The sequence below is a fragment of the Xiphophorus hellerii genome, chromosome 3 (assembly GCF_003331165.1).
Source record: "Xiphophorus hellerii strain 12219 chromosome 3, Xiphophorus_hellerii-4.1, whole genome shotgun sequence".
NCBI lineage: Eukaryota > Metazoa > Chordata > Actinopteri > Cyprinodontiformes > Poeciliidae > Xiphophorus > Xiphophorus hellerii.
The window spans coordinates 5,441,112-5,468,443 of NC_045674.1; the positions used below are offsets into that span (position 1 = coordinate 5,441,112).

General features: G+C 36.4%; 4 protein-coding genes across 5 annotated transcripts in view; 2 read left to right on the plus strand and 2 right to left on the minus strand.

Annotated features, from left to right (window-relative positions):
• Nucleotides 1-292: 292 nt before the first annotated feature.
• LOC116714582 (uncharacterized) lies at nt 293-11,410 on the plus strand. 2 transcript variants are annotated; one of them, XM_032555246.1, is made up of 6 exons: nt 293-380; nt 506-583; nt 895-1,180; nt 3,356-3,510; nt 4,053-4,329; nt 11,191-11,410. In XM_032555246.1, exons 2-6 carry the CDS (start codon nt 520-522, stop codon nt 11,339-11,341), a joined length of 933 nt encoding a protein of 310 aa, XP_032411137.1. In that variant the 5' UTR covers nt 293-380; nt 506-519; the 3' UTR covers nt 11,342-11,410. The 2 variants fall into 2 exon arrangements, with proteins under 2 accessions (XP_032411137.1, XP_032411126.1); XM_032555235.1 differs by lacking the exon at nt 11,191-11,410 and adding an exon at nt 4,456-4,660.
• LOC116714552 (macrophage mannose receptor 1-like) lies at nt 5,376-27,088 on the minus strand. The gene is made up of 8 exons (XM_032555185.1): nt 26,384-27,088; nt 26,014-26,060; nt 25,483-25,854; nt 24,479-24,823; nt 24,272-24,369; nt 24,000-24,167; nt 12,634-12,641; nt 5,376-5,718 (listed from the first exon to the last, which is right to left on the minus strand). Exons 2-6 carry the CDS (start codon nt 26,045-26,047, stop codon nt 24,060-24,062), a joined length of 957 nt encoding a protein of 318 aa, XP_032411076.1. The 5' UTR covers nt 26,048-26,060; nt 26,384-27,088; the 3' UTR covers nt 5,376-5,718; nt 12,634-12,641; nt 24,000-24,059.
• LOC116714542 (macrophage mannose receptor 1-like) lies at nt 5,725-14,696 on the minus strand. The gene is made up of 6 exons (XM_032555176.1): nt 14,604-14,696; nt 14,326-14,361; nt 13,831-14,205; nt 12,987-13,331; nt 12,794-12,891; nt 5,725-5,896 (listed from the first exon to the last, which is right to left on the minus strand). Exons 2-6 carry the CDS (start codon nt 14,357-14,359, stop codon nt 5,789-5,791), a joined length of 960 nt encoding a protein of 319 aa, XP_032411067.1. The 5' UTR covers nt 14,360-14,361; nt 14,604-14,696; the 3' UTR covers nt 5,725-5,788.
• Nucleotides 6,931-27,332, plus strand: part of LOC116716161 (uncharacterized) — a 45,655-nt gene continuing 25,253 nt past the window's right edge. The window contains exons 1-6 of the mRNA XM_032557049.1: nt 6,931-7,052; nt 17,693-17,760; nt 17,876-18,173; nt 19,625-19,779; nt 21,621-21,900; nt 22,042-22,190. Coding sequence (XP_032412940.1) covers nt 17,697-17,760; nt 17,876-18,173; nt 19,625-19,779; nt 21,621-21,900; nt 22,042-22,190 — 946 coding nt within the window. The 5' untranslated portion in view covers nt 6,931-7,052; nt 17,693-17,696. The remainder of the gene's footprint in view (nt 7,053-17,692; nt 17,761-17,875; nt 18,174-19,624; nt 19,780-21,620; nt 21,901-22,041; nt 22,191-27,332) is intronic.

The window sequence follows — 27,332 nt, forward strand, 5'->3', positions numbered from 1 at the left end:
TGAAGCTAAAGAGTAGCAGCAGTTTCTCACTTTGGTTTGTGCAGATTTATGTCTCCTCTGAAATAAAAGATAAGCTGTAGTGATTTGCAAAATAGCTCAAATTTTTTCAGACTAAATAAAGATGGACATAAGCTTTCAAGTAAAGGGGATGAGTTCTCAATCAGATTTTGAACTTCCTGTTGGTAAAAATAATTTATACCTGCTAATCATATACCAGGTCGTCTAAGAAAATAAACCTCATCTCATTCAAAGGTAAAAAATAAAATCATAAAAGGTGTATCATTAATCCAAACAACACATCTCAAGATAAGATGCCTACATAAATATCCCTTACAAACAGCAGCATGTTGTTCACTTCAACATTTATTTCACAAGGCAAGGTTTGTGCATGTTGTTTTGGTGATCTGTTATTTCTGCATGCCCTGTGCATTGACATGATTTTATAACTTCCCTCAATTTTTGGTTATTGATTTGCTAAGTAACGTATTTTGTTGACTGTATGCAGCGTAAGAAGCAACCATGAGAAACCTTTCAGCTCTACTTCTGCTGCTTCTCCAGGGAACGGTGCTGGCTCGAACATATAGTATGTTTCATTATCTCTGTGTGTAGCAAAACTGTTCAAAAATATTAAGATAAACACAAAGAAGAAGAATAGTTCTGAAAGATTGAAATTGATCCCATTTATTAATTGGAGAACGTTAAAGAATCATTATTGAAACAGTTTTTTATTCAGTAAATACAGTTCTGTAAAAGTTGTGTGTTGGTCTGTGGCTGTTTCACCTCCCAAGGACCTGAATGACTTAACTGATGGAACCATGTTGTTCGTGAAAGATTAAAAAATTTTGCTGACACTATTTATTTATGTAATTTTTCAACTTTTTTTTTTATTCACAGAAAATGTTGCATTGCATGGAAAAGCCACCCAGTCTGACCGACAAGACAATGCTCTTTCAGCTGCCTACAATGCCATTGATGGTAACCGTCAGGCTGCCTATAGTGCAGGATCATGCACTCACACTGATGGAATGACCAATCCCTGGTGGAGAGTGGACCTGCTGGATTCTTACATTGTCACTTCTATATCCGTCACCAACAGAGGAGACTGCTGTCCGGAACGATTGAACGGAGCAGAGATTCACATTGGCAATTCTTTACTCTACAACGGTGCTGCAAACCCAGTGTGAGTTATTATAACTGGTTGAGAGATTGTTGGGAGGACTCCTGACAGGAAGTACAGGAAGGTCATGTTCTGTGGCTGTCAGTTGTGAAAGGCATGTTTCCTGGGCTTAGTTTCTTGTCAGAGAAATATATTTTTGTATAATTTCTTCACTTTAATCAAAACCCCTAAGTTACATGTTGTTCTAGTAACATAATGCTGAACGTTATTTCACGAAGCTTTGTCATGCAGAGGTCTTAGCACACAGCTCACTGTGAAACAATTTTTTTCTCTCTCTCTTTTATCACCTTTGCATATAAAGAACTTAGTAGAGATCTTTGCAAATATTTATTGCAACCTGGTTTGTGAATTTAGAATATAAAAAGCATCAGATACTCGTTAAAATTTGGTTAAAATACATGAAAGTAATAAAGGATTTGTAAGCAAAAGCAAAACTACAACAAACTCTGAACATTTTAGTAGTCTTCCATGGTTAATACTTTCAGGGTTTTCGACCAAGTTAAAAGTTCTTTAATTATGTGGTGAAGAAAAGATCAATACTTATTTGTAATCTCTTTTCTTAAATGTTCAACCTTTATTTTTATGTAGGATTTCTGATATTGTTGTGATCATCATGTTTAGGAATACATTTATCTAAAGTGACAAAACTATTTAGAAAGTGATATAATAAGCTATGTTGAAACTAGGGGTTGAACCAATTAGTCGACTAGTCGACTAGTCGACTCTAGGACGTCTCGCGAGTTTTTACATTTCATGTCGACTAGTCGCAGTCATGTGATTGCCGGTGGTGACAGCCTGTGCTGATCTGACAGCACAGTATACGTCACAAGACACAAGAAAAATAAGTTAATACATTAGTTTAAATGATATGTAGATGGATGCATATTTGTGGTTTTACAGTGTTTTTAAAAGGAGATGGAGTTGCAGCTGCAGTCCACTACAAAACAGGAGCCGTCTAAAACTCGCCCCCTTCCCGCTAAGGATGTCACTTAGCCGGCTCGCGAGTGTCTTTGTCACGACGATCTAACTAACTAACTAACCGCAGATCCCCACCATGGCGAACCCGCTGCAGTGGTGGGCCAGCAACCAGGGCAGATTTCCCCGTCTGGCAAACCTCAGCAGAAAATATTTAGCTGTTCCGGCAACCAGCACTCCCAGCGAGAGGATTTTCTCTCTCGCTGGGAATACCATTACGAGAAAGCGGGCAAGCCTTCATCCGGCTCATGTTGATGCCCTTGTTTTCCTACATGTCAACCAAGAAAAAACCCCAACAACTCTTAGCGAAGAGAATATTGACAGCGAGTGAACTTAATTTACCCCCCCGCCACCTCTTTTTATTGTTTTTACATGCCATCTAAAAGATGTGCGTTTCCTTTTGAATGTTGGTTTCCCAGCAACTTATTATTTATTATAAACTATCCCGATGTTTTGTTGTTTCACTTGTTGCTGTTCTGTGTAAATGCCGTATTTTTCCGTGAAAACGGGTAATAAAGCCTGTACGTTACTCCAAAGCTTTGCGTCTTGCGTTGCTATGACGTCACAACGACTAGTCAACTCGACATCGACTCGACTTTTATCATGTTGACGTTGACTAGAAAATATCTTAAATCGTTCAATCTGCCGAGTCAGCAGAGCTTCCTGCCGCGCATCGGGCGGAGGAGAAGCAGGTGGTTTCGTTGAATTCAGCTGTAACCAAACGGGATCCGTTCATAACAAGTTTGGCTTGTGATGTTCCAAAAGCACCATGTAGTCAGTGTGATAATTTGACTCCTATAGTAACTATCCAGAGATCATCAGCATCAGCCGGTGTTTAGAAAAAAAAAGTCAGACCCGACTTTGTGCAACAAACTTTTCCCCGCTGCTCACGAAGAATCTCCATAATAGACTTAGTAAAAGCAGGAGAAGGGGAGAGTGTGTGTGTGTGTGTGTGTGTGGGGGGGGGGGGGGGGGGGGGGTCAATATTTGCCGTGAAAATAGCTAATAAAGCCTCCAAGTAGTTGTGAAGGGTTTTTGCGCTTACGTCACTATGACGTCACCGCGACTAGTCGACATCGACTCGACTATTATCATGATGTAGTCGACCTTAAAAAATATGTAGTCGTTCAACCCCTAGTTGAAACATCAGTGATTACTATTATCAGACAAATCCTAATGTTCCTTTAACATTCTCTGTTTTAGGGTTGCTGTCATTTCCCATATCCCAGCAGGAAGAACTTTAACTATTTCATTTACCAGACATGTGGAAGGCCGTTATGTGACTGTTGTGCTTCCAGGTGTTTCCAGAAAACTTACACTCTGCGAGGTGGAGGTTTATGGATACCGTGCTCCAACTGGTGAGGCCTATCCTGCTACTGGGTTTTACATACTCACTATAAAGTATTCCAATTATATTACATGCTTTACATTACTTTGTTAGGTTTGATTCAAAGTTTTGATCAAAATGGAATGAGATGCTTTTGTCATGCAAAGAATGAGTGTAAAGCAAGAAAATAGCTCTTATACATTTAGATTGTAAATGAATTTCTCGTGGAAACAGACATGAAGCATCAAACTGTTTCTGTTAAATGTGTTGCTGAATTAGAGCTGGAGGTATAACATTGAGTCATTGCGAGATGAAGTTTATACATAACATTTTCTTCAAATCCTGTTAAAATTAATTACACGTATGACATAGGATAACAACACACACAATATGTGTGGAATGCTATGTAATATAAAAGTTCAGGACTGATAAAAACAAACTTTGGAAGACAAGGCAAGGAGCTGCTTTAATTCTGAGTCCTAACATTCAAAAAACAGGTTAACATTGGGAAAACTATGATAACGGACGTTTATTTTATTTTATCTTTTTGTTGTTGTTGTTTGTTTGCATTAGGGAATGTGGCAATTTATGGAAAAGCCTCACAGTCAACGGTTTATCCTGGAGCCATCGCCAACAACGCCATCGATGGGAGTCGTGCTGCATACTTTAGCCAGGGTTCCTGTAGTGCCACAAATAATGACTTTAACTCCTGGTGGAGACTGGACCTGGGGAGCATCCATAGAGTGTTCAGTATTAACATAACCAATCGGGTAGAATATCCCACTCGAATTAACGGAGCTGAAATTCGTATTGGAGATTCACTTGACAACAACGGAAATAACAATCCCAGGTAGTTTACAGTCCTTTTAAAATAAATAAAATATTACAGGACAATATATTTTCTACCAATTCACTTTGTTCCATTTTTTGTTCAAGTAAACAATGAAAAAGAAACAATGTTTATTTCCTTTTGCAGGTGTACTGTGATCTCAACCATCGCTCCAGGTTCTACTGAAACCTTTCAGTGCAACAGCATGGATGGTCGATACATCAACGTTTTCATACCTGGAAGAAATGAGTATCTCACTCTGTGTGAGGTGGAAGTGTATGCATCCAAACTGGATTGAATTAAAGATGTTAGATGTTACATGATAAGGATCTCATTTCATTGATAGGAGTTTCCACAATATAAATGATGAGGTTGTCATACTTAATTATAGTTAAAGCTTAGACATTGTGACCACAAGATGGCAGAAAATCCTCACAAATTAAGTGTCAAAGTTCTCCTTCAGACATTCATTCACATCACAAAGGATGAGCTTTCAAGTGTTTTATAACTGTGTACATTTACAATATTAAATTAATTTGTATCTCAGACTGAAGCTTGTGTTTACAAATGAAACAATGAATGGCTTTTTACTTAAAGCAGATACTTTCTTTTATGTATTGCTGTCTGGAGTCTTAATAGATTGTCTGAATGTTTGACTTGATAATCTGCCATTTGAGATAAGATCATGAATGACATCTGCAATGAATTTAAAGAAGTTCTGCCCTCTTATTTTCAAGTGAAATGATTTTTAAGACATTAAAATTTGTTGGTTATTGCTTCTGATTTCTCCTTTTCCTCAAATGTATTCAATAGTTTATCACTTACTTACTGTACATTTGCAAAGACAGCTACATCAATCTCAGCTGCCATCTTTATTTCTCCTCAAAAGTAAATAAAGTCTGGCTAATCATGGTATTTATCCTATCAGATTATCACCTGTGTCTGGTTTTGGTTTTAAATTGGGAAATAAGCATGGTATTTTCTAATCTTTTTGGATGACTAAAAACCTCTAAGAACCTTTGCAAAACAATTAAATAAAACTAGGCCAGACAAGTTACTTTATGATTGTAGCAAAACATCCAACTAAAAATTCCTAGCAGGAAAATTAAACTCGAAGGTCATCTCATCAACCCCTTCATCAAAATCCAATATGGCTGCTGACAGTTTGAAACACTGCAGTAGCTGCAACAATGGAGAGTTTATTCACTTTTCTTGTGTTGTGTAAAGTGGTGAACATGTTCCTTTCCCATTAAAATGCATAAAAAAGAAAGGAACAGTTGCTTAACCTGAAGGAAGTTCAACAATGTCTGGTGTTGGTCTCCATACACTAAACTTCAGAGGGGTTGTCAGAGGTGCCAGCATTTGCTCTTCATTAATTTTCTATAGATTTCAGCAACAGCTAAAAGTTTTCTTTTACCATCCTGGTTGGTGGGCTTTTACATCTTCAAGTCAGAATCTTAGCAGTCCTGCTGTATTTGTCTCATTGGTTGTGTTCCTCTGTTTCCTTGATGAAAACTTTTCCATCTGAGTGTTTTTTCCAGTTAAGTTTGTTGACACCACTTACATTTCCACCCAGCCTTTGCTTCATCTGGGATAAAGGAAAGTTATGTTTTTTCAATAAAGTTTATATTGGCTGAACCAAAATGTACCTGCATGAACATCTGGAAAACTTACTTGTTCCAAGATGCTGTTTTGCACTGCAGGGTCTCTCAGATCCAAACTTGAGTCCTGCAGGCTGATCCTCAGTTTTATGAACTGCAGTTTAGTTTGTACTAAAATCAAAATTAATCAAAATTATTTGTTATACACTGCTTTCTTATTTTGCACATTTTACAACAGGTTTATATTCCTTAAAATGTTTACTTACTGCATTTGAAGAGGAAAGGATGAACTTCTGTGCATTTCCTGTCTCCCCATTTGCCAGATTCATTCTTCAGCATTGCAACATAGTTTTGATGATATTCTGTATTTACCAGTTGGGATTCCCTCCAGTACCTTAGTGAGGAGTCAGTCAGGTCTGACCACTCGTACTGGTCTCTGGAGAGACCAACAAATACTGCTGTTCCATTGGCTACTTCCTGGACTGTCGCGTATTGGAATAAAAGTTAGAAGTATTAGATTAGTTATTCGAACTAGATCAAGTAATGACACTTCTAACCTTTGGGATTATAAAGCATATAATTGTAAATGTAAACATGTTTTTTCATTTCAAAATGTAATTTTGTTCAAAATTTCAAAATATCAACTCTCAGATGCTGACATTCCTAATAGGCTCATTAAACAAAATTAAAGAAGTTGTTCCTTTAAAAAAAGTTTCTAGTTTTGTTTTCTGACAATGACCATAATACTCCTGTATTTTGAAGATGATTAGTTTGTTTAAAAGATCCACTTTCAGATTCACATTGAATATTAACCAAGTGTCCTGAACTTTGGTTAATATTTTGCTGTGTTATCAGTAATTACCTTTTATATTTAGGAGGCTTAACACTGTTTTATTGTGTCTGCCTAAAGTTTAACTAAACCATGATCTGTTTAAATAGATATGGCAACGTAGATAACTAAATCCAGTGACAAATGGACTTTGTGAGCTGAAGCATACTGAGAATTGTAGGAGTTGACTTCTCTTTGAGATGTGATTGGACAACATTTGAGTTTTACCTGATATAAATAGATGAGTGAAGGACTTAGCAAACACTCAAAGGCAAATCCCTCACCTCAAACAGCAAACCCACCAAAGAATCAAGGTAATTTCTCCTTTGAATAATTTTTACCAGAATGTCTCACAAATAGAACAGTAATACTGTAATATAGCATGAAATGTTAGAAAATGGTTACACTAATTGTCCTAAATCCCAGCTTTTCCCTCCTGTTTCTGTCAAAATCAAAAACAGGACAAGAGGAAACATGAGGTACGATGTACTATTTCATTTGCTGCTCCTCCTGCCAATGTGCTCAGCTTACACTTACCGTAAGTAGCATGCAACAGTATTTGTGTAAATTTAGAGACCATAAGCATTGTTTGTGATAGGAGCATTAATATATGCGCAAAGCAGGTTGGCCTAATTGAACTTATTTAAAATGATTTTTGTCTTTAGAGAAAGGGTTTTCTTAAATTTAAGCAAAAACCTTAATACTCTGACTTCCAAATATATGTAGTTTATATTTATAAACCTTTACATTGAGGGTTCCCTAAATGGGCTAAAAATGTGTTTTCTTGTCCTGTTTTATTTTTAGGTGCTTGTTTTTCCACTTCGTGTTTTTGAGAAAATGCAAAATTGATTGTTTGATTTATTTAAAAAAACATTAAGAGTGCAATCTTTTACAACTCCTTTCAAAGCTGATAAAAGCATTACTTATTATTCATTGCATTGATTGATTTTATGGACACGACTTCATCATTGCCAATTTAGAACAAGCTGTCAAAATGCAAAGACAGTAAAATACTTCATCTGATTTCTCATTGTGTTTTTATATAAATAGCAAAAACATTTGTTTCATGCCTGCATAAAAGACTTGTTATAATGCAAGTACGTGCCACTGAGACATATAAGTAACATTCAAACTATCAACTATCAAATAAATGGAAGACTTTTTTTAATGACTGCACAAATATCTTAAGCAAAACCACCCACAATAGAATTAATTTATTCTTCATTGGATTTCTCTGTTAATTTCAGAAAATGTGGCTTTACGTGGCAAAGCTACACAGTCTTCTCGCTACAAAGGGGTGCCGTGGAATGCATTTGTGGATGCCTCCAATGCTATTGATGGAAACCTAAATGCTGACCTTACAAAGGGATCTTGCACCCACACTGATACAGAAAACAACCCCTGGTGGAGAGTGGACCTGCTGGATTTGTATATAGTCACCCAGGTCATCATCACCAACAGAGGAGACTGCTGTGCAGAGCAACTCAATGGTGTGGAGGTTCGCATCGGAAACTCTTTACGACAAGACGGCACTGCAAACCCACTGTGAGTGATTATGTCATGACTACAGTGTGAAACAAGGGAGGCTCAATGCTGCTCAGATTTGATTTTTTTTTTTCATTTCTGCACCTCCCCTAAAACAGAGACATATTTAGTATCCAAAGAAACATTAGGCTCTTGGCTACAAGCTGATAAGAATCATTGAGCATTTGAGTTTATGCCCAAGGGCTAAAAGACAGACATCAGTTTCCAGAAACCTTCATCAAAAAGGGAGCATTTATAGGGAGCTCTGGAAGTGCAAAAAATTTATATATTCTTGGTGTTATAATTTTATTTTTTTGTAAAATGTGTCTACAGTGTGTCTACAGGCTGCACAGTGGCGCAGTTGGTAGCACTGTTGCCTTGCAGCAAGAAGGTCCTGGGTTCGATTCCCGGCCGGGGTCTTTCTGCATGGAGTTTGCATGTTCTCCCTGTGCATGCGTGGGTTCTCTCCGGGTACTCCGGCTTCCTCCCACAGTCCAAAAACATGACTGTCAGGTCAATTGGTTTCTCTAAATTCTCCCTAGGTGTGAGTGTGTGTGTGCATGGTTGTTTGTCCTGTATGTCTCTGTGTTGCCCTGCGACAGACTGGCGACCTGTCCAGGGTGTACCCCGCCTCTCGCCCGGAACGTAGCTGGAGATAGGCACCAGCAACCCTCCCGACCCCATTAGGGACAAGGGTGAACAGAAAATGGATGGATGGATGGATGGGTGTCTACAGTGTTACACTGTATTTCAAAAAAATACATTTCAATTAGAGGGAAATGTAGCAATTTATTGTTTTGAATAAAAACAATAGATGAGGGTAATTTTTTTAAAAAAATGACAAATTTAGACATGCAAAAATAAGTTTAGTGATTAAAACAAAGGGAATCCCCAGTTTAAAGGCAAAACTCCATTAAACTTTGTAATATGTTCATGTTTTGGTGACACTTGATAATGGAACCAAATGCAGAGAGATGGTGGAGGCTCTCTGCAATTAACAAAATTACAAAAACCACAGAGAGTCAATAATCCACAATGTAAACGCCAACAAGGAGATAAAGGGAGTACGCAGGCCAAAATGAGAAAGCAGTGATGTGCTCTGACTTCTTTCTCATTTCATCATGGAAAAAAAATATGATAAAATAATTTATATTGCTATTTTCACCCTGTGGTTTGTACTATAAAGTACCTATCTTTCATTTAGCTTAACCAATTCTGATTATTTTTTTCTTCAAAATCACTGAATTTTGCATTTTCCCATTCAAATGCTCAGAAGCGAAGCCGGTGAGGCAGCAGCGAGCTGAGCCTCACCCTGGATTGTGCAACCTCTCTCTAACTGCACTGGCTGCCATTCTATGGGAATATGTTCCTCCTGTCTGTATGTCGCCAATAAAATGACTAAAAACATTTAATATATGAACTGATTTTCCATAATTTAGCTTCAGTATATAATGTACAGTGTTTTCTTGTCACCAATTGTGTGTGTAACGTGTTTCGTGTGCTGAGGAGCGATCATAAACAGATTCAAGGTGAGGCAGGCAGTTCTCTTGTCTCATGGCAGGGGGCGCTCATGAGCCCAGACATCGGTTTTGTGACTCCATAGCAGCAGAGTGACAGCTATACAGTAAAGTGAAGTCCAGCCATATATTTGTAGTTTTCTCCTCTTACCACAGCAATCACTTATTAATAATCGCAAAATAAACATTAAGCCTAAAACCATATTACTGCAACAGACTAAATATTCTGCTTTTTGTGTGAGAAATATTTGAGTGTTTTTTTGTTTTTGTTTGTTTGTTTGTTTGTTTTGTGGCGTTGTTGTTAGTTGCTATTACAACGAATCTGCACGTAGCTGCGCTAATACAGAGAGCGAGAAAGAAATGGTTTTGAGTTGTACTTTAACGGTTTTTCCCTTTGCTGTGGAGCACAAATCTATCAGCTGCTGTGATCTTTTCACTTCTGATGGATTCTTCCAAATGTAATCTTTATATTGAAACCAAGAATATTAAAATAGTTTGTAAATGCTAAAAAAAAATACTAAATTCGATTTGGGCATGTTATTTTAAACACTTCAGCAAACGCTGTCTGAATTACTCTTACAAAATCTTGAATGTTACTGACTCAACTCTTCTTTTCTAGGGTTGCTACCATTTCTACTGTTGCAGCTGGAAGCTCTTATGCAATGAATTTTACTGAGCGTGTGGAAGGACGTTATGTGATCATTGTAGCACCTGGTGTGAAAAGGGTTCTACATGTCTGTGAAGTGGAGGTCTATGGATACCGCGCCCCGACTGGTGAGAATCTTTCAAAACATGTTTGATCATATTTTAATGATCAGTGAGCACCACTGACAAGCTTGATTTATTAGAGCAAGTTATGTCAGTCGTTATTCATACATCAAAACAATGTGTTTTGCATCAATCAAATACAAAATGGGCTATTTGAACAAACAAAAAAGTTAACTTTTTACATAAAGATATGCAACTGTCAATGTGCACTGTATATTAGAAGACTATGTATCACAGCAGACATTTAAAATTTTGTTTTGCAGAAGAAAATGTGGCAATTTATGGAAAAGCTACTCAGTCATCTTTGTATGATACAGGCATTGCCTACAATGCAATTGATGGGAATCGTGTTGGCCATTCGAACAGGGTTTCTTGCAGTGTTACAGCAGGGGAATTTAATCCTTGGTGGCGTCTGGACCTGGGAAAAACCCATAAAGTGTTCTCTATCAACATATCCAACCGTGTAGAATATCACAATCGAATTAATGGAGCTGAAATCCGTGTTGGAGATTCACTAGACAACAACGGAAACAACAATCCCAGGTACTGTAAAGTGTTCTTAAAGAGAGCAAGGGGCGGGGCAAGTCTATTTGTGCAAAACTCAAATGCTCACTGAACCAAAAACAATTTGTGTTTCTAACAGGTGCGCTGTGATCTCAACCATCGCTCCAGGTTTTACTGAAACCTTTCAATGTAACGGGATGGATGGCCGATACATCAATGTTGTCGTACCTGGAAGAACTGAGTACCTCACTCTGTGTGAGGTGGAAGTGTACGGCTCTAGACTGGATTGAGTCTGAAGATACTAAAACATGTTTCCAACTGCCAGAGTTTGAACTAAGCTATGGAATGAAAGAGAACAGACTGTAATCTAAGGAACAGCAGCAAATATTCAACAGAACAATTGGATTATTACTTTCTCTCCATCTTCTAAATGAATGTAGCTTATCCTTCATAAAGATTCTGACTTCAGACCTCTAGTAGTGATAGGACCTGAAAAAAAAACCTTCTTAATGTTTCCTACTAGAGTAACCAACCAGGTAGAATTTTAACACTCAAATTGATAGAACTGAAATCTGTATTGGATATTGATTTGAAGAGAATCACGTATTAAAGTCTTTAAAGACAAAAATATCACAACACTTATTTTTTGTGTCTTCCACTATTTTGGCCTGTCTTGTCATATGGAGGAGTTGGTTGCCCATATTTGCCAGGTCAGTTGTGTTCTGCAAAATATATATCCTAAGATGGTGTCTTATTAGAATGATTGACTTTTTAACTCAAGACTGTATCTGACATCAAAGTAGACTGACCACTTGATGGAAAAGTAGCTTTTGTTTCTATGACCTTCAACCATTTGGATTATTTGTATTTTGGAGCTTGGATTGGGTTGAATGGGTGTGTTTGTGTGAAAGAGTCATATATAGGTGCAAAGATCTTAGAAGTGGAGAGAAGTGTCAAAAGCTTGGAATATTCAGTGCTAAAAAGCAATCAAGGGAAAGTCATCCTGGCTGCCTAAGACCATAGGAGCCCCAGAGAGGCAGACAACATCCAACTCTTCCCAGGAAGTGACTGAGGCACATGTGAATAGAGTAATCATTTTACAATTGGTTTAGCCAGGGCTCATGCATTATCACAAATAATGACTTTAACCCCTGATGGAGGCCTTTCAGTGCAATGGCATGGATGGTCGATGCATCAACGTTTTCATACCTGGAAGAAATGAGCATCTCACTCTGTGAGGTGGAAGTGTACGCATCCAAACTGGATTGAATTAAAGATGTTAGATGTTACATGATAAGGATCTCATTTCACTGATAGGAGTCTCCACAATATAAATGATGAGGTTGTCATACTTAATTATAGTTAAAGCTTAGAAATTGTGACCACAAGATGGCAGAAAATCCTCACAACAAATTAAGTGTCAAAGTTCTCCTTCAGACATTCATTCACATCACAAAGGATGAGCTTTCAAGTGTTTTATAACTGTGTACATTTACAATATTAAATTAATTTGTATCTCAAGGGTAGCAGTCCTGCTGTATTCGTCTCATTGGTTGTGTTCCTCTGTTTCCTTGATGAAAACTTTTCCATCTGAGTGTTTTTTCCACTTAAGATTGTTGACACCACTTACATTTCCACCCAGCCTTTGCTTCATCTGGGATAAAAAAAAAAGTTAAGTTTTTTCAATAAAGTTTATATTGGCTGAGCCAAAATGTACCTGCATGAACATCTGGAAAACTTACTTGTTCCAAGATGCTGTTTTGCACTGCAGGGTCATTCAGATCCAAACTTGAGTCCTGCAGGCTGATCCTCAGTTTTATGAACTGCAGTTTAGTTTGTACTAAAATCAAAATTAATCAAAATAATTTGTTATACACTGCTTCCTTATTTTGCACATTTTACAATAGGTTTATATTGCTTAAAATGTTTACTTACTGCATTTGCAGAGGAAAGGATGAACTTCTGTGCATTTCCTGTCTCCCCATTTGCCAGATTCATTCTTCAGCATTGCAACACAGTTTTGATGATATTCTGTATTTACCAGTTGGGATTCCCTCCAGTACCTTAGTGAGGAGTCAGTCAGGTCTGACCACTCGTACGGGTCTCTGGAGAGACCAACAAATACTGCTGTTCCATTGGCTACTTCCTGGACTGTCGCGTATTCTGCGTCATTCCTCAGGCTGACCAGGTCTGTGTAGTTTTCTCTGCAGAAATCTCGAGCGGCGGTCCATTTCATTAAATTTGGATTGAAGATATACTGAGCTGCTCCTTGCTTTGTTCCTGAAATGAGAAATTAAATAATATTTTGTATTTATTACAACAAAAACAATAGGTGAGATAAAATCCAATGTGGCTGCTGTGCTGATATAAGGAATTTCAGACTTGCAGAAATAAACCGTTTTTCATGGTTTACATCACATTAAACCATTGTCTCAGAAAATATTGTACAACATCTGTAGAAAAACATGTTTTTTTCACTCTAGAAGACATAAAAATGAAAACATTCTTATCTGCATGTAGTAATCCAAAGTTATTCGATTAGTTATTGGAATTAAATCGAGCAATGACTCTTCTAGCCTTTGGGATAATAAAGCACATCAGTGTAAACTTAAAAATTTTCACAACTCAAAATGTAATTGTGTTCAAAATTTTGAAATATACCAACTCCCAGATGCTGGCATTCATAATAGGCTCATTTGTTTTTTTGTTATGGATAACTCATGCATGTGTGCTGTTTCGTTATGTCTTATTAGGACCAAAATGCAAAAGTAATACTCACTATCAAAGCAGACTGAATGTCTATTTTCAAGACAGGAGAGTGTAGAAAGTTCTCCATTACTGAAAGTAGCACAGTTATCAGCACTTAAAGGCTTTCTCCATTTTATATAATTTTTTTCTCCATCCTTGTAGAAATATTTGTCTGCCAGAGACCAATGCCAAGTTAGCTCCTTTCCTCTATGCAACCCAATCCATACGGCATCACTGTAGTCATCTCCAACACTTTGAAGAGCCATATCCATCTCCTTCATGTCTTCGATTGTGGCCAGGTCAATGCATGTTTCCCTGCAGTAACTCTGTGCATCGGTCCAGGTTTTTGGACTGTGGAATAAGACATATTGATGCTGATGCACACAAAGACAGAGAGAACACAGTCCTGTGGAAGAAAAGTTAGAAGTGTAAAAAACAACAAGGATTAGTTGGAAATGTTCTTGTCCGAGACTATTATAATTGTTTTGTTTCCATCAGACACGTAGCACAGATGTATAAGACTAACCTGCAAGTATTATAAGACATGTGACATTTCCCATGGCTGTAATGAAGTGAATAGGAAGAGAGAAAATAGATTAATTTATGGGAAAACGTCACATAATTCCTCAACAGTGGTCTATAAACTAGATGGAGAGATAGCATTGTAATGAGCTACTGAGGATTTTACTTCAACGATTATATTTATTTTGAAATGTAATCAACTACAAATGTGCATAAAAACTGTTTATTGTCTTAAATGATGAAAAATTGATGGTAAGTATTGAGAATTAAAAAGCTTCTTACCTTATGTATTCTGAGCAAAGTGTTCAAGAAAAATAGTGGCTATAAATTAACTGTTGAACAAATCTTTTGTTACTTTAGCAGTATAGAGTCTGCTTAATGTGTGTGGTGGATGCTTTGGTAGGCATGACTTTATTTATCTTTCTATGTATGCAAAACCATATGGAAATTACAGAGAAGATCACATGTTTACATTCCTTTATGACAACATATTAGGGCCATTGTACAAAAACGGAGTAAATTTCCACCCAAAAAGGCAGACATTTTTAGATTAACCTCTGAAATTTTGTAGAAAAAGAAAGAACTTTTTTGAGTTTGAAAAGTAAAGAATTTCTTACTTAGTTATGCACATTTAGTAACATGCCATCACAAATTTTCAAAAAGAAAATAAATAAAGAGATAAAGGAGATGAATCTAGGGGATACATAAAAAAGAATGCATAAATACAAGCTTGAGCCAAAATAAGTATCAAACTGAAACTGCAAAAAAACTTAAATCATTAAATTCTACAATTTGTTGGATAAAACAATGACAGTAGGGATGTCTGTAACTCAGTCATCTAGAAGTGTTTTATAAAAGAAGGGGCTGCTAATTCATCCAGACCAATCACAGACAAGGAGAGTTTGATAAAAATAAAATAAAACAGTAAAAGGATGTGTGGGTAACTTTTACAGTTGGTTGTATCTAACAGTGTTAGAAAAGATCAAGAAATCTAAAACTTGTTTCATTTTAAAGATCTCTTTGTGCATCACACAACCACTTATACTTTCTCACAAAACCTGCTTATGTAGTCAAAATGCCATTTATATCTACTATAGTTTAGAGCTTAATACACCCTTGTAGCATTAAAGAAAACATTAGGCTTATATGGCTGTATCCAGTGGCCAAGTCAAGCAAGGTTAATCAGTATCTAAACACTGTAAAGTATTTTTCTACGCAAATCTCTGTTAGCATTTAAAGCAGACAAATGCAAACTTTATTCTAATTGTCTTGTGAACACAGACAAGGTTCTTGTAAAAACAAGAGAGTGACACAAGCAAGCATTGCTTCTCCAGTGCAGCTTCATTCAGCAGAATCATGTTTTAAAGTGCTATCTGTGTCACTTTAGCAAGAGAAGTTGAAGGTGAACAAGGCCAAAGAATGATAGGGTCAACTGTGCAAAAAATAATTTCATAAATATCACACACATTTCCCAGTGTGTGATCCCAAAGCCACATTTTCAAGCATTTGTCTTTCATTTGTTTTTTTTTAACTCTGTTTAGTTGCAGGCATGTGGTGTTGAAATGATTCAGTTTTAAAGATATTTCTGAACTTTTTGTACTTTATTGTTTTTACTGTTTACCAGCTCAGAACTTTTCCCTTATTTTTACAGCCAAGTCAGTCTGGGATAACATAAATAGACACAGCTTGGAATTTTCAATATTGCTCAACAACTAAATCCACCTCATTTAAAGCAACTGTTGACTCCTTTAAATGTTATACTTAAGTGTTTTGGACTAATTTGCAGATATTTCAAAAACTATTTTAAATGAGATGAATAAAAAAATAAAGTAAGTTTCAATAATATGTTTCAAATTCTCCTATCCTTTTAAAGGAGTCCAACATGACCTGTTTGACTTGTAATTTGTTCTATCAACAATCTTATTGAATGATTTATTATTAGTCAGCCACTTCGAAGAAACAACCACTTCACCTACTCTCCACTCCAGATATTTGAAGCTTTGTAGAGAATGTATTATGTTGACAGATATACACATATTTGGGCTTTAAACTGATAAGAAGGAAAAATGCTGGTGGATGATGAGTGATTGAGGACACTTCTGCGTTCCTGCTTTTCAGAGATTGTCTCCCGCAATTCAAAGAGGAGTCACAAAATAAAACTATAATGCTTTGTGCATAAAGATTAAAAATTGTTTTATTTTAAGACTAACAAATCACAATAGCTACATGAATGTTAATCTGTAATGGTATTCAGACTGACTTCAAAATGGAATTGAAAGAAACAGAAATTATACTCACTAATAACTTACTTTATTAATTTCTCATCAACACTGGCATTTTTACAAACTCCTTTATCAGATGTTTCCCCTGAACAATTGATTAATGTTGTTGGATTCAAAATTTTAAATATTTTTGTCAAGCGTTTTGCAGCTAAGGGTAAAACATTCCTTTTTTTTACCCCTCCAGGGGGTCTTTTGTGGGCTCTAGTGTCCCTTATATGACAGTGGGCTGACAGGAAATGGGGAAGGAGAGGGGGGAAGACATGCGGCAAATATCGTCGGGTCCAGGAGTTGAACCCGCGATGGCCGCGTCGAGGACTCAAGGCCTCCAAATACGGGTCACGCTAACCACTACGCCACCACGGCACGCCCAAGGGTAAAACATTCCTACAGACAATAACTTGTAAGAACTTACAAATTGAGTATTAGTTTTTCAGAGCAACATGCTCCCTTTATTTAACTTCAAATATATTTCCTAATGTCTAATATTTTAAATTCCAACAGAATTCATGGAAGTGGTTCCTTTAGAAAAGTTTCTAAACCGTTTTTTTCTAAGAATAACCATATTACTTTTTTGATCTGAGGATGATTACTAGGTTTCAAAAATCCACTTTCAGATTCACATTGAATTTGAAAGTGTTCTGGACCTTGGTTAATATTTTACTGTGTTGGTGGTAATGACCTCTTTTATTTAGGAGGCATAACACTGAGTTTAACTAAACCATGATCTGTTTAAATAAAGATGGGAAAGTAAATAACTAAATCCAGTGACAGCTGGACTTTGTAAGCTGAAGGTTACTGAGAATTGTAGGAGCTGACTTCTCTTTGAGATGTGATTGGACAACATTTGAGTTTTACCTGATATAAATAGATGAGTGAAGGACTTAGCAAACACTCAAAGGCAAATCCTCACCTCAAAAGGAAAACCCACCAAAGAATCAAGGTAATTTCTCAGTTTTCTTAAATAATTCATACCAGACTTTCTCACAAATAGTACACTGTTTACTATAATATAGCATGAAATGTTATAAAATAGTTATACCAACTATAACTATAACCTAAATCCCAGTTTTTTGCTCCTGTTTTTGTCAGAATCATGAGGTACGATGTACTATTTCATTTGATGCTCCTCCTGCCAATGTACTCAGGTTACACTTACCGTAAGTAGCATGTCACAGTGTTTGAGTAAATTTAGAATACTGCATAAATATCTTAAGCAAAACAACCAACAATAGGATTAATTTATTCTTCGTTGAATTTCTCTGTTCATTTCAGAAAATGTGGCTTTGCGTGGCAAAGCTACACAGTCTTCTCAGTACAAAGGGGAGCCGTGGAATGCATTTGTAGGTGCCTCCAATGCTATTGATGGAAACCTAAATGCTGACCTTACAAAGGGATCTTGCACCCACACTGATACAGAAAACAACCCCTGGTGGAGAGTGGACCTGCTGGACTCATATATAGTCACCCAGGTCATCATCACCAACAGAGGAGACTGCTGTGCAGAGCAACTCAATGGTGTGGAGGTTCGCATCGGAAACTCTTTACGACAAGACGGCACTGCAAACCCACTGTGAGTGATTATGTCATGACTACAGTGTGAAACAAGGGAGGCTCAATGCTGCTCAGATTTGATATTTTTTTTCATTTCTGCACCTCCCCTTATACAGAGACATATTTAGTATCCAAAGAAACGTTAGGCTCTTGGCTACACTCTGATAAAAATCATTTGAGCATTTGAGTTTATGCCCAAGGGCTAAAAGACAGACATCAGTTTCCAGAAACCTTCATCAAAAAGACATTGTAGGGAGCTCTGGAAGTACGAAAAATGTATATATACTTGGTGTTATATTTTTTTTTTGTAAAATGTGTCTAAAATTGTTGTAATTTTTCTTGTGTTACACTGTATTTCCAAAAAATACACTTCAATTAGAGGCAATTTATTATTTCAGACAAAAAAAAAATAGACGAGGGTAATTTAGAAAAAAAAAGAAAAAAGCAATTTTAGACATGCAAAACAAAGGAAATCCACAGTTTTAAGGCAAAACTCCATTAAACTTTGTAAATGTTACTGTTTTAGTGACACTTGATAATGGAACCAAATGCAAAGAGATGGTGGAGGCTCTCTGCAATAAACAAAATTACAAAAAACACAGGGAGTAAATAATCCACAATGTAAACGCCAACAAGGAGATAAAGGGAGTATGCAGGGTAAAATGACCAAGTAACGGAAAGAACCAGCAAAGAGTGAATGAAAGAGATGTGAAATGCAGGAACAATAGTCCAGGGCTGATGAGTTAATGGGTGTGAGGCGAGAGAGCAGAAGACATGCTCAGGAGAGAGAGAGAAAAAGAGGAATCGACACAGGGGCTGAGTGAGAGCACACTGTGCACTGGGAAATTAATCTATATCTAAATCTACTGGGAAATAATTAAACAAAGAAACATGATAAAATTAGAATAATCAAGTAAAAAATAGACACAAGAAATAAACATAACTACAATCACTATAGGAACTAAATGAAAAAAGTAAAAACAAGGCAAAACTAGCAGAAACTAAGGAACACAAATAATGACAAAACCCAAAACAAACTCAAGCAACCTAAGATTTTAACAGCAATTTAATTTTTTTCGCTTACCTTAGTTGCATTGACCTTTGCACAGGTATTGTCCAGGGGTGGATCTATGGTTTCCAAAAAGTTTTAGTCTTATATATGATATTTCTAAACATTTATAGTCTGTGTAGTGCAAAAACACTCTGCCAAAAGACAAAAAATATCCAAATAATTTAACAGTACATCCTCATTTTCTCTGAAACTCTAGCAGCTGCTGTGATCTTTTCACTTCTGATGAACTCTTCCAATTGTTATCTTTATATTGATACCAAGATTATCGAAATAGTTAGTAATTGCTAAAAAAAAATTACAAAATTAGATTTGGGTATGTTTTTAAACACTTCAGCAAACCCTGTGGGAATTACTCTTACAAAGTCTTGAATGTTACTGACTCAACTCTTCTTTTCTAGGGTTGCTACCGTTTCTACTGTTGCAGCTGGAAGCTCTTATGCAATGAATTTTACTGAGCATGTGGAAGGACGTTATGTGATCATTATAGCACCTGGTGTGAACAGAGTTCTACATGTCTGTGAAGTGGAGGTCTATGGATACCGCGCCCCGACTGGTGAGAATCTTTCAAAACATGTTTGTTTTAATGATCAGTGATCACCACTGACAAGCTTGATTTATTAGAGCAAGTTACCCCAGGTGTACTTCAATGAAGATTGCTCACTGTACATCTTGTAACTTCTCAGGTTTCAATTCCAATAAGTCGTATTACATCTTCTGACTAACATTTAAAACTGCATTCACACCATATATACAACAAAAAAACCCATATTTAGCAATTATGATGCCTGAATTGGGGCATTTACAAAATAAAGTTTACTTAAAGGTTAAAAATGACAAAACAATCTTTTTCAAAATTTTGTGTTGTTTTTATGACTTTTCGAAGCCAAAGTAATAACTATTGAAGACATTTGTCTTAGCCAATATTCAACTCAATCATCAGCAGTGACGTGCGGTCAAGGGAGGTAGGCGAGGCAGAGCCTCACCTGTCATCATATAATTATAAAATTATTTATATTGCTATTTTCACCCTGTGGTTTGCACTATGAAGTATATATTTTTCATTTAGCTTAACCAATTTTGATTATTTTTTTTCCTTCAAAATCGCTGATTTTCCGAAATTTCCCATTCAATGATCGGAAGCGCAGCTGGTGAGGCAGCAGCGAGCTGAGTCTCACCTGGGATTGCGCAACCTCTGGCTAACTGCACTGGCTGCCATTCTATGAGAGCATGTTCCTCCTGTCTGCAATATAATGGTTAAAAAACATTTAATATATGAATTGATTTTCCATTATTTAGCTTATGTACATAATGTACAGCGTTTTTTTTTATCACCAACTGTGTGTGTAACGTGTTTCCTGTGCGGAGGAGCGATCAGAAACGACAGAGAACAGATTCGAGGTGAGGCAGACAGTTCTCTTGCCACATGGCAGGGGGCGCTCATGATCCCAGACATTGTGACTCCACAACTGCAGAGTAAGAGACAGGAACAGGCGAGCTAGCCATGGAGCTAGACATATGTTAAAGTGCTGCGATATATTTATGGTTTTCCCCTCTTACCACAGCAATCACTTATTAATAATAGCAAAATAAACATTAAGGCTAAAACCATGCTACTGCAACAGACTAAATGTTCTGCTTTTTGTGTGGGAAATATTTGAGTGTTTTTATTTTTGTTTCGGTGTTGTCAGTTGCTATGGCAACGAATCTGCGCATGGCTGCGCTAATACACAGAGCGAAAAAGAAGTGGTTTTGAGTTGTACTTTAACGGTTTTTCCATTTACTGTGGAGCACAGCACGAAATTAATAATATCTCCATGTCTAAGTTTGATTGAGTTAACGGATATATTCTTCGGCGGCAGCGCGGCTGTGCATGACATGTAAAAGAATAGTCTTTTTGCCCTCCAGCGTTGTCCGCATGCGCGAAATTTCCTTATGTAAACAATAACATGCAGAGGGACTATATTTGTAAATATGATTATGATTAAGTTAGTGCCTCACCAAATATGAACCTTACCGCACGTCACTGATCATCAGATAAAACCTGCACAAAAAACACTGTTTTTTCAACGTCAATACTGTTCATGAATGTAAAATGTATTTAAAAATATAGCTTATCTGCTGAAAATTTATGGTAATTTAAAACAAAAAATGGAATAACGCACATGGTGGATGTACTGTCACAGAAAATAGACAGATATCTATTTTCTATAACAAATTGTATGTCAATCCCTATTCACATGTGAAAACAATAAGTTTTGCATCAATAAAATACAAAATGGACTATTTGAACAAACAAAAAAGTAAACTTTTTAAATAAAGATGTGCAGTTGTCAACAAGCAGTGCATATTAGAAGACTATGTATCACAGGTAACGTTAAACATTTTGTTTTGCAGAAGAAAATGTGGCAGTTTATGGAAAAGCTTCACAGTCAACAGTTTATCCTGGAGCCATTGCCTACTACGCTATCGATGGGTATCGCGAAGGCCGCTTTAGCCAGAGTTCCTGCAGTGCCACAAATAATGACTTTAGCCCCTGGTGGAGACTGGACCTGGGAAGAACCCATAAAGTGTTCAATATTAACATAACCAATCGGGTTGAAGTTCCCACTCGAATTAATGGAGCTGAAATTCGTATTGGAGATTCACTTGACAACAATGGAAATAACAATCCCAGGTAGTTTACAGTCATTTTATCAAAACACTGAATGCAAATAAAACGTTGTTATGAGCAGAAATTAATTTCTCATAATTACTTTTGCTAAAGGACTGTATCTTTAATTTTTTCCTGAAATCTTAAATCTTTTTCCTCTGACAGGTGTGCTGTGATCTCAACCATCGCTCCAGGTTTTACTGAAACCTTTCAATGCAACGGCATGGATGGTCGATACGTCAACGTTGTCATTCCTGGAAGAAATGAATATCTCACTCTGTGTGAGGTGGAAGTGTACGCATCGAGACTGGATTAAAGTTACTAAGTTTTCATGACATCACTGTGGTTTAAAGTTAAAGCTGAATGATTCATTTTTACCACTAGAGAGTGTAAAAAGTCTTATGAATATCTGATTGTATTGAAAACCAAAATAAAACTCACTATGGGGAAAGCAGTTCTGAGCTGGGGTAGGCCTCTGATGAACCAATCACGTGTTTTTGGGACACTATGGGATGCTTGCTGGGTCTGATTTTGAAAGATAAGGAAAAACTTGAGACTACAGGTTGAAAAACTAATGAAAAAGAAAGAGCAACAAATGTATCAGTTAATTTAAAATGAAGAGCTATAATGTGTAACTCTTTCAAATCTTGTCTTTTGAACAGAATCTGTCGGACTGATTATCTATCATATCTATCAGACAATCAAACTATCTTATGATCTGTCTTATAGGTCTCTTTCATTCTGTGGTTTATTCAACTGGTCTGAAATCTGGTGTGTATTTCTTTATTAAATCACTATAATAATTCTGCAAAGTTGGTTGTGGATTATTTGAACATAGTGTTATTACTGCACACCACTTAATTTTCTGTTAAATTGCTTGTTGACACAACTAGAAAATCAACAAATCACATGTAACTCAATGCAATTGGGATGGACTGTGCAACAGTGTCTGACAATAACAGAGCATCATTGGGATGTTTTCATTTGTTTCATGGATGCATGTTAATATATCTAAAGAATGTTTCCAACACTTACTTGAATCTCTGCTGTGAACAGGAATGCAGTTCTGATTAATTAAAAGGGCCCAACCTGGTCTTTTTTGATATATGGAAACTATAATATATATATTTTTTTTCTTTGCTTTATATTTGCTCTACTAGAGGATTTGTCTTAGTACAAGATCTCCGAAGAGGATCTCTCGTAACCAAATAGGGTTTGACATAAACAATTCAATGGGAGTTTATGTATGATAAAGTCTTTGCCCCCTTATAAATTAATATCTGGTTCTGCTACAGTTTAACCTCTTAACTGGCAGAGTCCCATCCATGGGACAAATCTAGTTTGTTTGAATACGCTGCCTTTTTCGCCACCAGTTAATTAACAATGAATTACTACTTTTCATCTTTCCTTTCCTTCAAGGCCATTTACTGGGTTTTACTTTCTTATTATGCAAATACTTGCAAAATCCACAGCACCAGTCTCCGGTGTCATTTTGTTTTCCCCTCAGAAGTAAATCAAGTGTTGCTGATTGTTGTATTTTTTCTGTCAGAAAATCACACGTCTGCAATGGATTTTGGTTTTTAATTGAGAAAAAAGCACATTACTATTTCTAGATCTTTTCCATGATTAAAATCTTTTAAGGACTTTGGTGAAAGGAAATATCAAACCAGGGCAGAGAAGTTACTTGATTAACTTTTATTTTTGTAGGTTTCTCAAGCAAAAGAAAAAAGTAGTAGAATATAAATTCACATAATGCTATGCTAGGTAAGCCGACTTAAATATTAATGCATCCTTTAGAAGAACATAGAAGATAACAAGAAAGAAACTTATTAGTAATTCGGGCAGATGAGTTTCACAAAAATCTGAAATTAACTTTTTATGCACCTAAAACACAAATAGACAGCAAGGAATACAAAGATTGTGTTTAAAACCATTTAGTAGTAATAGTAATTGAGACATTTTTTTGAATACGTTTCTACATTCTTATTACTTCTGATATTTAACAGCAACAATAAATAGGATAATCATCACATTGTTTCTAAAATATGGTATTTTTGCTGGAAAAAAAACTTTATTAAAGCGTTATCAGCTACAGCAAAATGGGTTTTTTTTTTTGTTACCACCCTGGTTGGTGGGCTTTTACATCTTCAAGTCAGAATCTTAGCAGTCCTGCTGTATTCCTCTCATGGGTTGTGTTTCTCTGTTTCCTTGATGAAAACTCTTCCATCTGAGTGTTTTTTCCAGTTAACATGGATGACATCATTCACATTTTCACTCAGCCTTTGCTTCATCTGGGGTAAAGAAAACATCCTTTTTAACCAGTATATAAATGTAGTTTAAGCTAACTGAATCAACGCATATCTACACTTGAAGGCTGGACATCTGGAAGACTTACTTGCTCCAAGATGCTGTTTTGCACTGTAGGGTCATTCAGATCTAAAGTTGAGTCCTGCAGGCTGATCCCCAGTTTCACAATCTGCAGATTAGATTTTTCTAAAATTCAAAATGAAACCAAATCATTTGTCAGCGTTGCTTAGATACTGGTTCTACAGTTTATTTATCCATAAGTTTCAGGCTGCACTGATTAGAAACTTTTACTTACTGCATTTGCAGAGGAAAGGCTGCATTTCTGTGCACTTCCTGTCTCCCCATTTACCAGATTCATTCTTCAGCAAAGCTACACAATATTCACTGTTTTTTGGATATACCACTTGGGATTGCCTCCAGTACCTCAGAGAGGAGTCAGTCAAGTCTGACCAAACCCAGGGGTCTCTGAAGAGACCAACAAATACTGAATTTCCATTGGCTACTTCCTGGACTGTCGTGTATTCTGCGTCATTCCTCAAGCTGACCAGGTCTGTGTAATTTCTTCTGCAGAAATCTCGAGCAGTGGTCCAATTCGTCAGCACTGGTCTGAGGATGTACTGAGCTGCTCCCTGTTCTGAACCTGAAAAGAACATTTTTGTGTTTGCTACAATAAAAACAATAGCAGGAATGCACCGAACAGGCATCTGCAGCATTGTTTTTGTTATTCTTAGACTATTTAATTCACACAGATTAATAAAAAAATCTTTGTCCAAAGTAAACAAAATCTACTTTGGACATATATCAGTTTCTATGTGGTACAAATTCAGCAGAAACATACATCCATCCTTTGTCTAACTGTTATCTGAGATTGGGTGTCATAAATAGACATCCCTCTGCTGAGCAACACTTCCCAAATCATTCGAGGGGGGTCACAATGCATTCTCAGAGTGATAGGGACATCACTTACTAGGCAGAAAATTTTAGTGTTACTGCAATTTCCATGTCAGAGTGTACATGGAGGGCATTTTGTTTGTACTTGGAAGTCAAACAGAACGCTTGATAATGATGGAGTCAGCCACAGTTAGATATCCAATATGGCTGCTGAAATAATATGTTTGTTTACACTACTGATTGTTTGTATTACATAAAACCAGCGAGACACATACTGTACAACATCTCTATGTAAACATGTTCTGATATTTTTAGTGAGCACAGTTAGGCTCATTTGCGGTTTGATATGCATAATTGATTGTCAGCGTTTGCATATTATTAGGAGAAAAATGTAAAAGGAATACTCACTATCAAAGCAGACTGAATATCTGGTAACAGGACAAGAGACTGTAAAAAGTTTTCCAGAATCGTAACCACCACAGTTGTCGACACCTAACGAGCTCCATATTAGATAATTTTCTTCTCCATCCTTGTAGAAATCTTTGTCTGCTATAGACCAGTGCCACTTTGGGTTGCTTCCTTTGTACAACCCAATCCATACGGCATCACTGTAGTCATCTCCAACACTTTGAAGAGCCATATCCATCTCATTCATGTCTTCCATGGTGGCCAGGTCAACGCACGTTTCCCTGCAGTAGCTCTGCGCCTCCGTCCAGGTTTTTGGAGTGTGGAATAAGACATATTGGTACTGATACACACAGAGACAAAGAGAACAAAGTCCTGTAGAAGAAAAGTAGGAAGTGTAAAAAGCAACAAGGATTAGTTTTAAATTCTTGTCTGAGAAGATAAGTGTTTTGTTCTTTTAGAAAATATGCTCTGGAGGTGACACATGTTTTACACACGTATAAAACAAATGTATAAAACTTGGAGAAAACTAACCTGCAAGAATCATTAGCTTTATGACATTTTCCATGGCTGCTATGAAGCTATGGGAAGAAAGAAAACTGAGATTAACTTATTTGTATAGCAAAGTATTTAGTAACGTTGTAATAGTGGCTAATAAAATAGATAGAGAGATGTTAATGTAACGTGCCATGTATGATTTCTTTCTATGAATTGAATTTATTTAGAAATGTAAACATTTTAAATGTATAGTATTTCAAATTATAATTACCTTAATATTTGATTTTTTTAACTAAATGAGCAACAATTTTATAATCTAACCACTGTAGATAAAAGCAAAGCAAAATAAGAACAAAAATAAAAGGTGCCAAAATAAAGGCGTAAAGTAAATGGAAAATAATCTTACCTTATGTTTCCTGAGTCCTGTGTTCAGCAATAATAGAGGCTACTAAAAATTAACTTCTGAATTAAACTTTTGTTACAGTAGCTGTGCAAAGCGTGTTTAAAGGTGTCTCTGAATGGTGTGTAGTGGATGTTTTGTGACAGTCGTCTTAAGTTACTTGCTTTTCTTCTTCTGTATGGAAAGCAGCATGCAAATGACAATAAAGACCAGTAATCCACATTCCTTTTTTCCCACTGACATCAAATAAGATTAAACATTTACTGTTTAACAAACATTACGTCTCTTTCCTAAATGCCAAAATAAAAAGACTTTATAGGATTTTTTTTACGACTTTCTTTTAACTAAATATACTTGGTATTTAAACAATTAGGAAAAGCCTGATCTTGGTCAACTGACATGGAAGCCATCAGAAACAACTTAATTATGGATCATTATGTTTGAATAACCTTGAAACATGATGATCCATAATCATGTTACACAACTTTTTACATAGTTGTGTAAAAAGTCAGATTTTGGTACTTTTCCAACCCTACACATTCTCCATGTTTTAAAAATAATAAAAAACTGGATGGTCATAAAAATCATCAGCAAAAATTTTGAGACTTATTGTATTCAATCATGACACATTTGGTCCACTTTAAATGGACCAGAGTTGGTTTCTGCCGTTTGTCTGGACCTTTTGTGCAGGTATGAATCCACTGAAGCAAATCCTGGTTTGAACCAAACAAACAAAGAAAATAAATAAACATAAAGTTTGCTTTAATAAAAAAATGGACCAAAGAGCTTTTCTTTTGTTGATCCACTCTTAGAAAGTTTTACCATATGTTTTCTGAGCTCCATGTCCAAAAATAATAGTAGCTACTGAAAATTCACTGGTGAATATATCTTTTCTTCATTTGGCAGTACAACATGTGCTTAATTTTACTGGTCAATTAGTCAGGAAGGCTTTCAG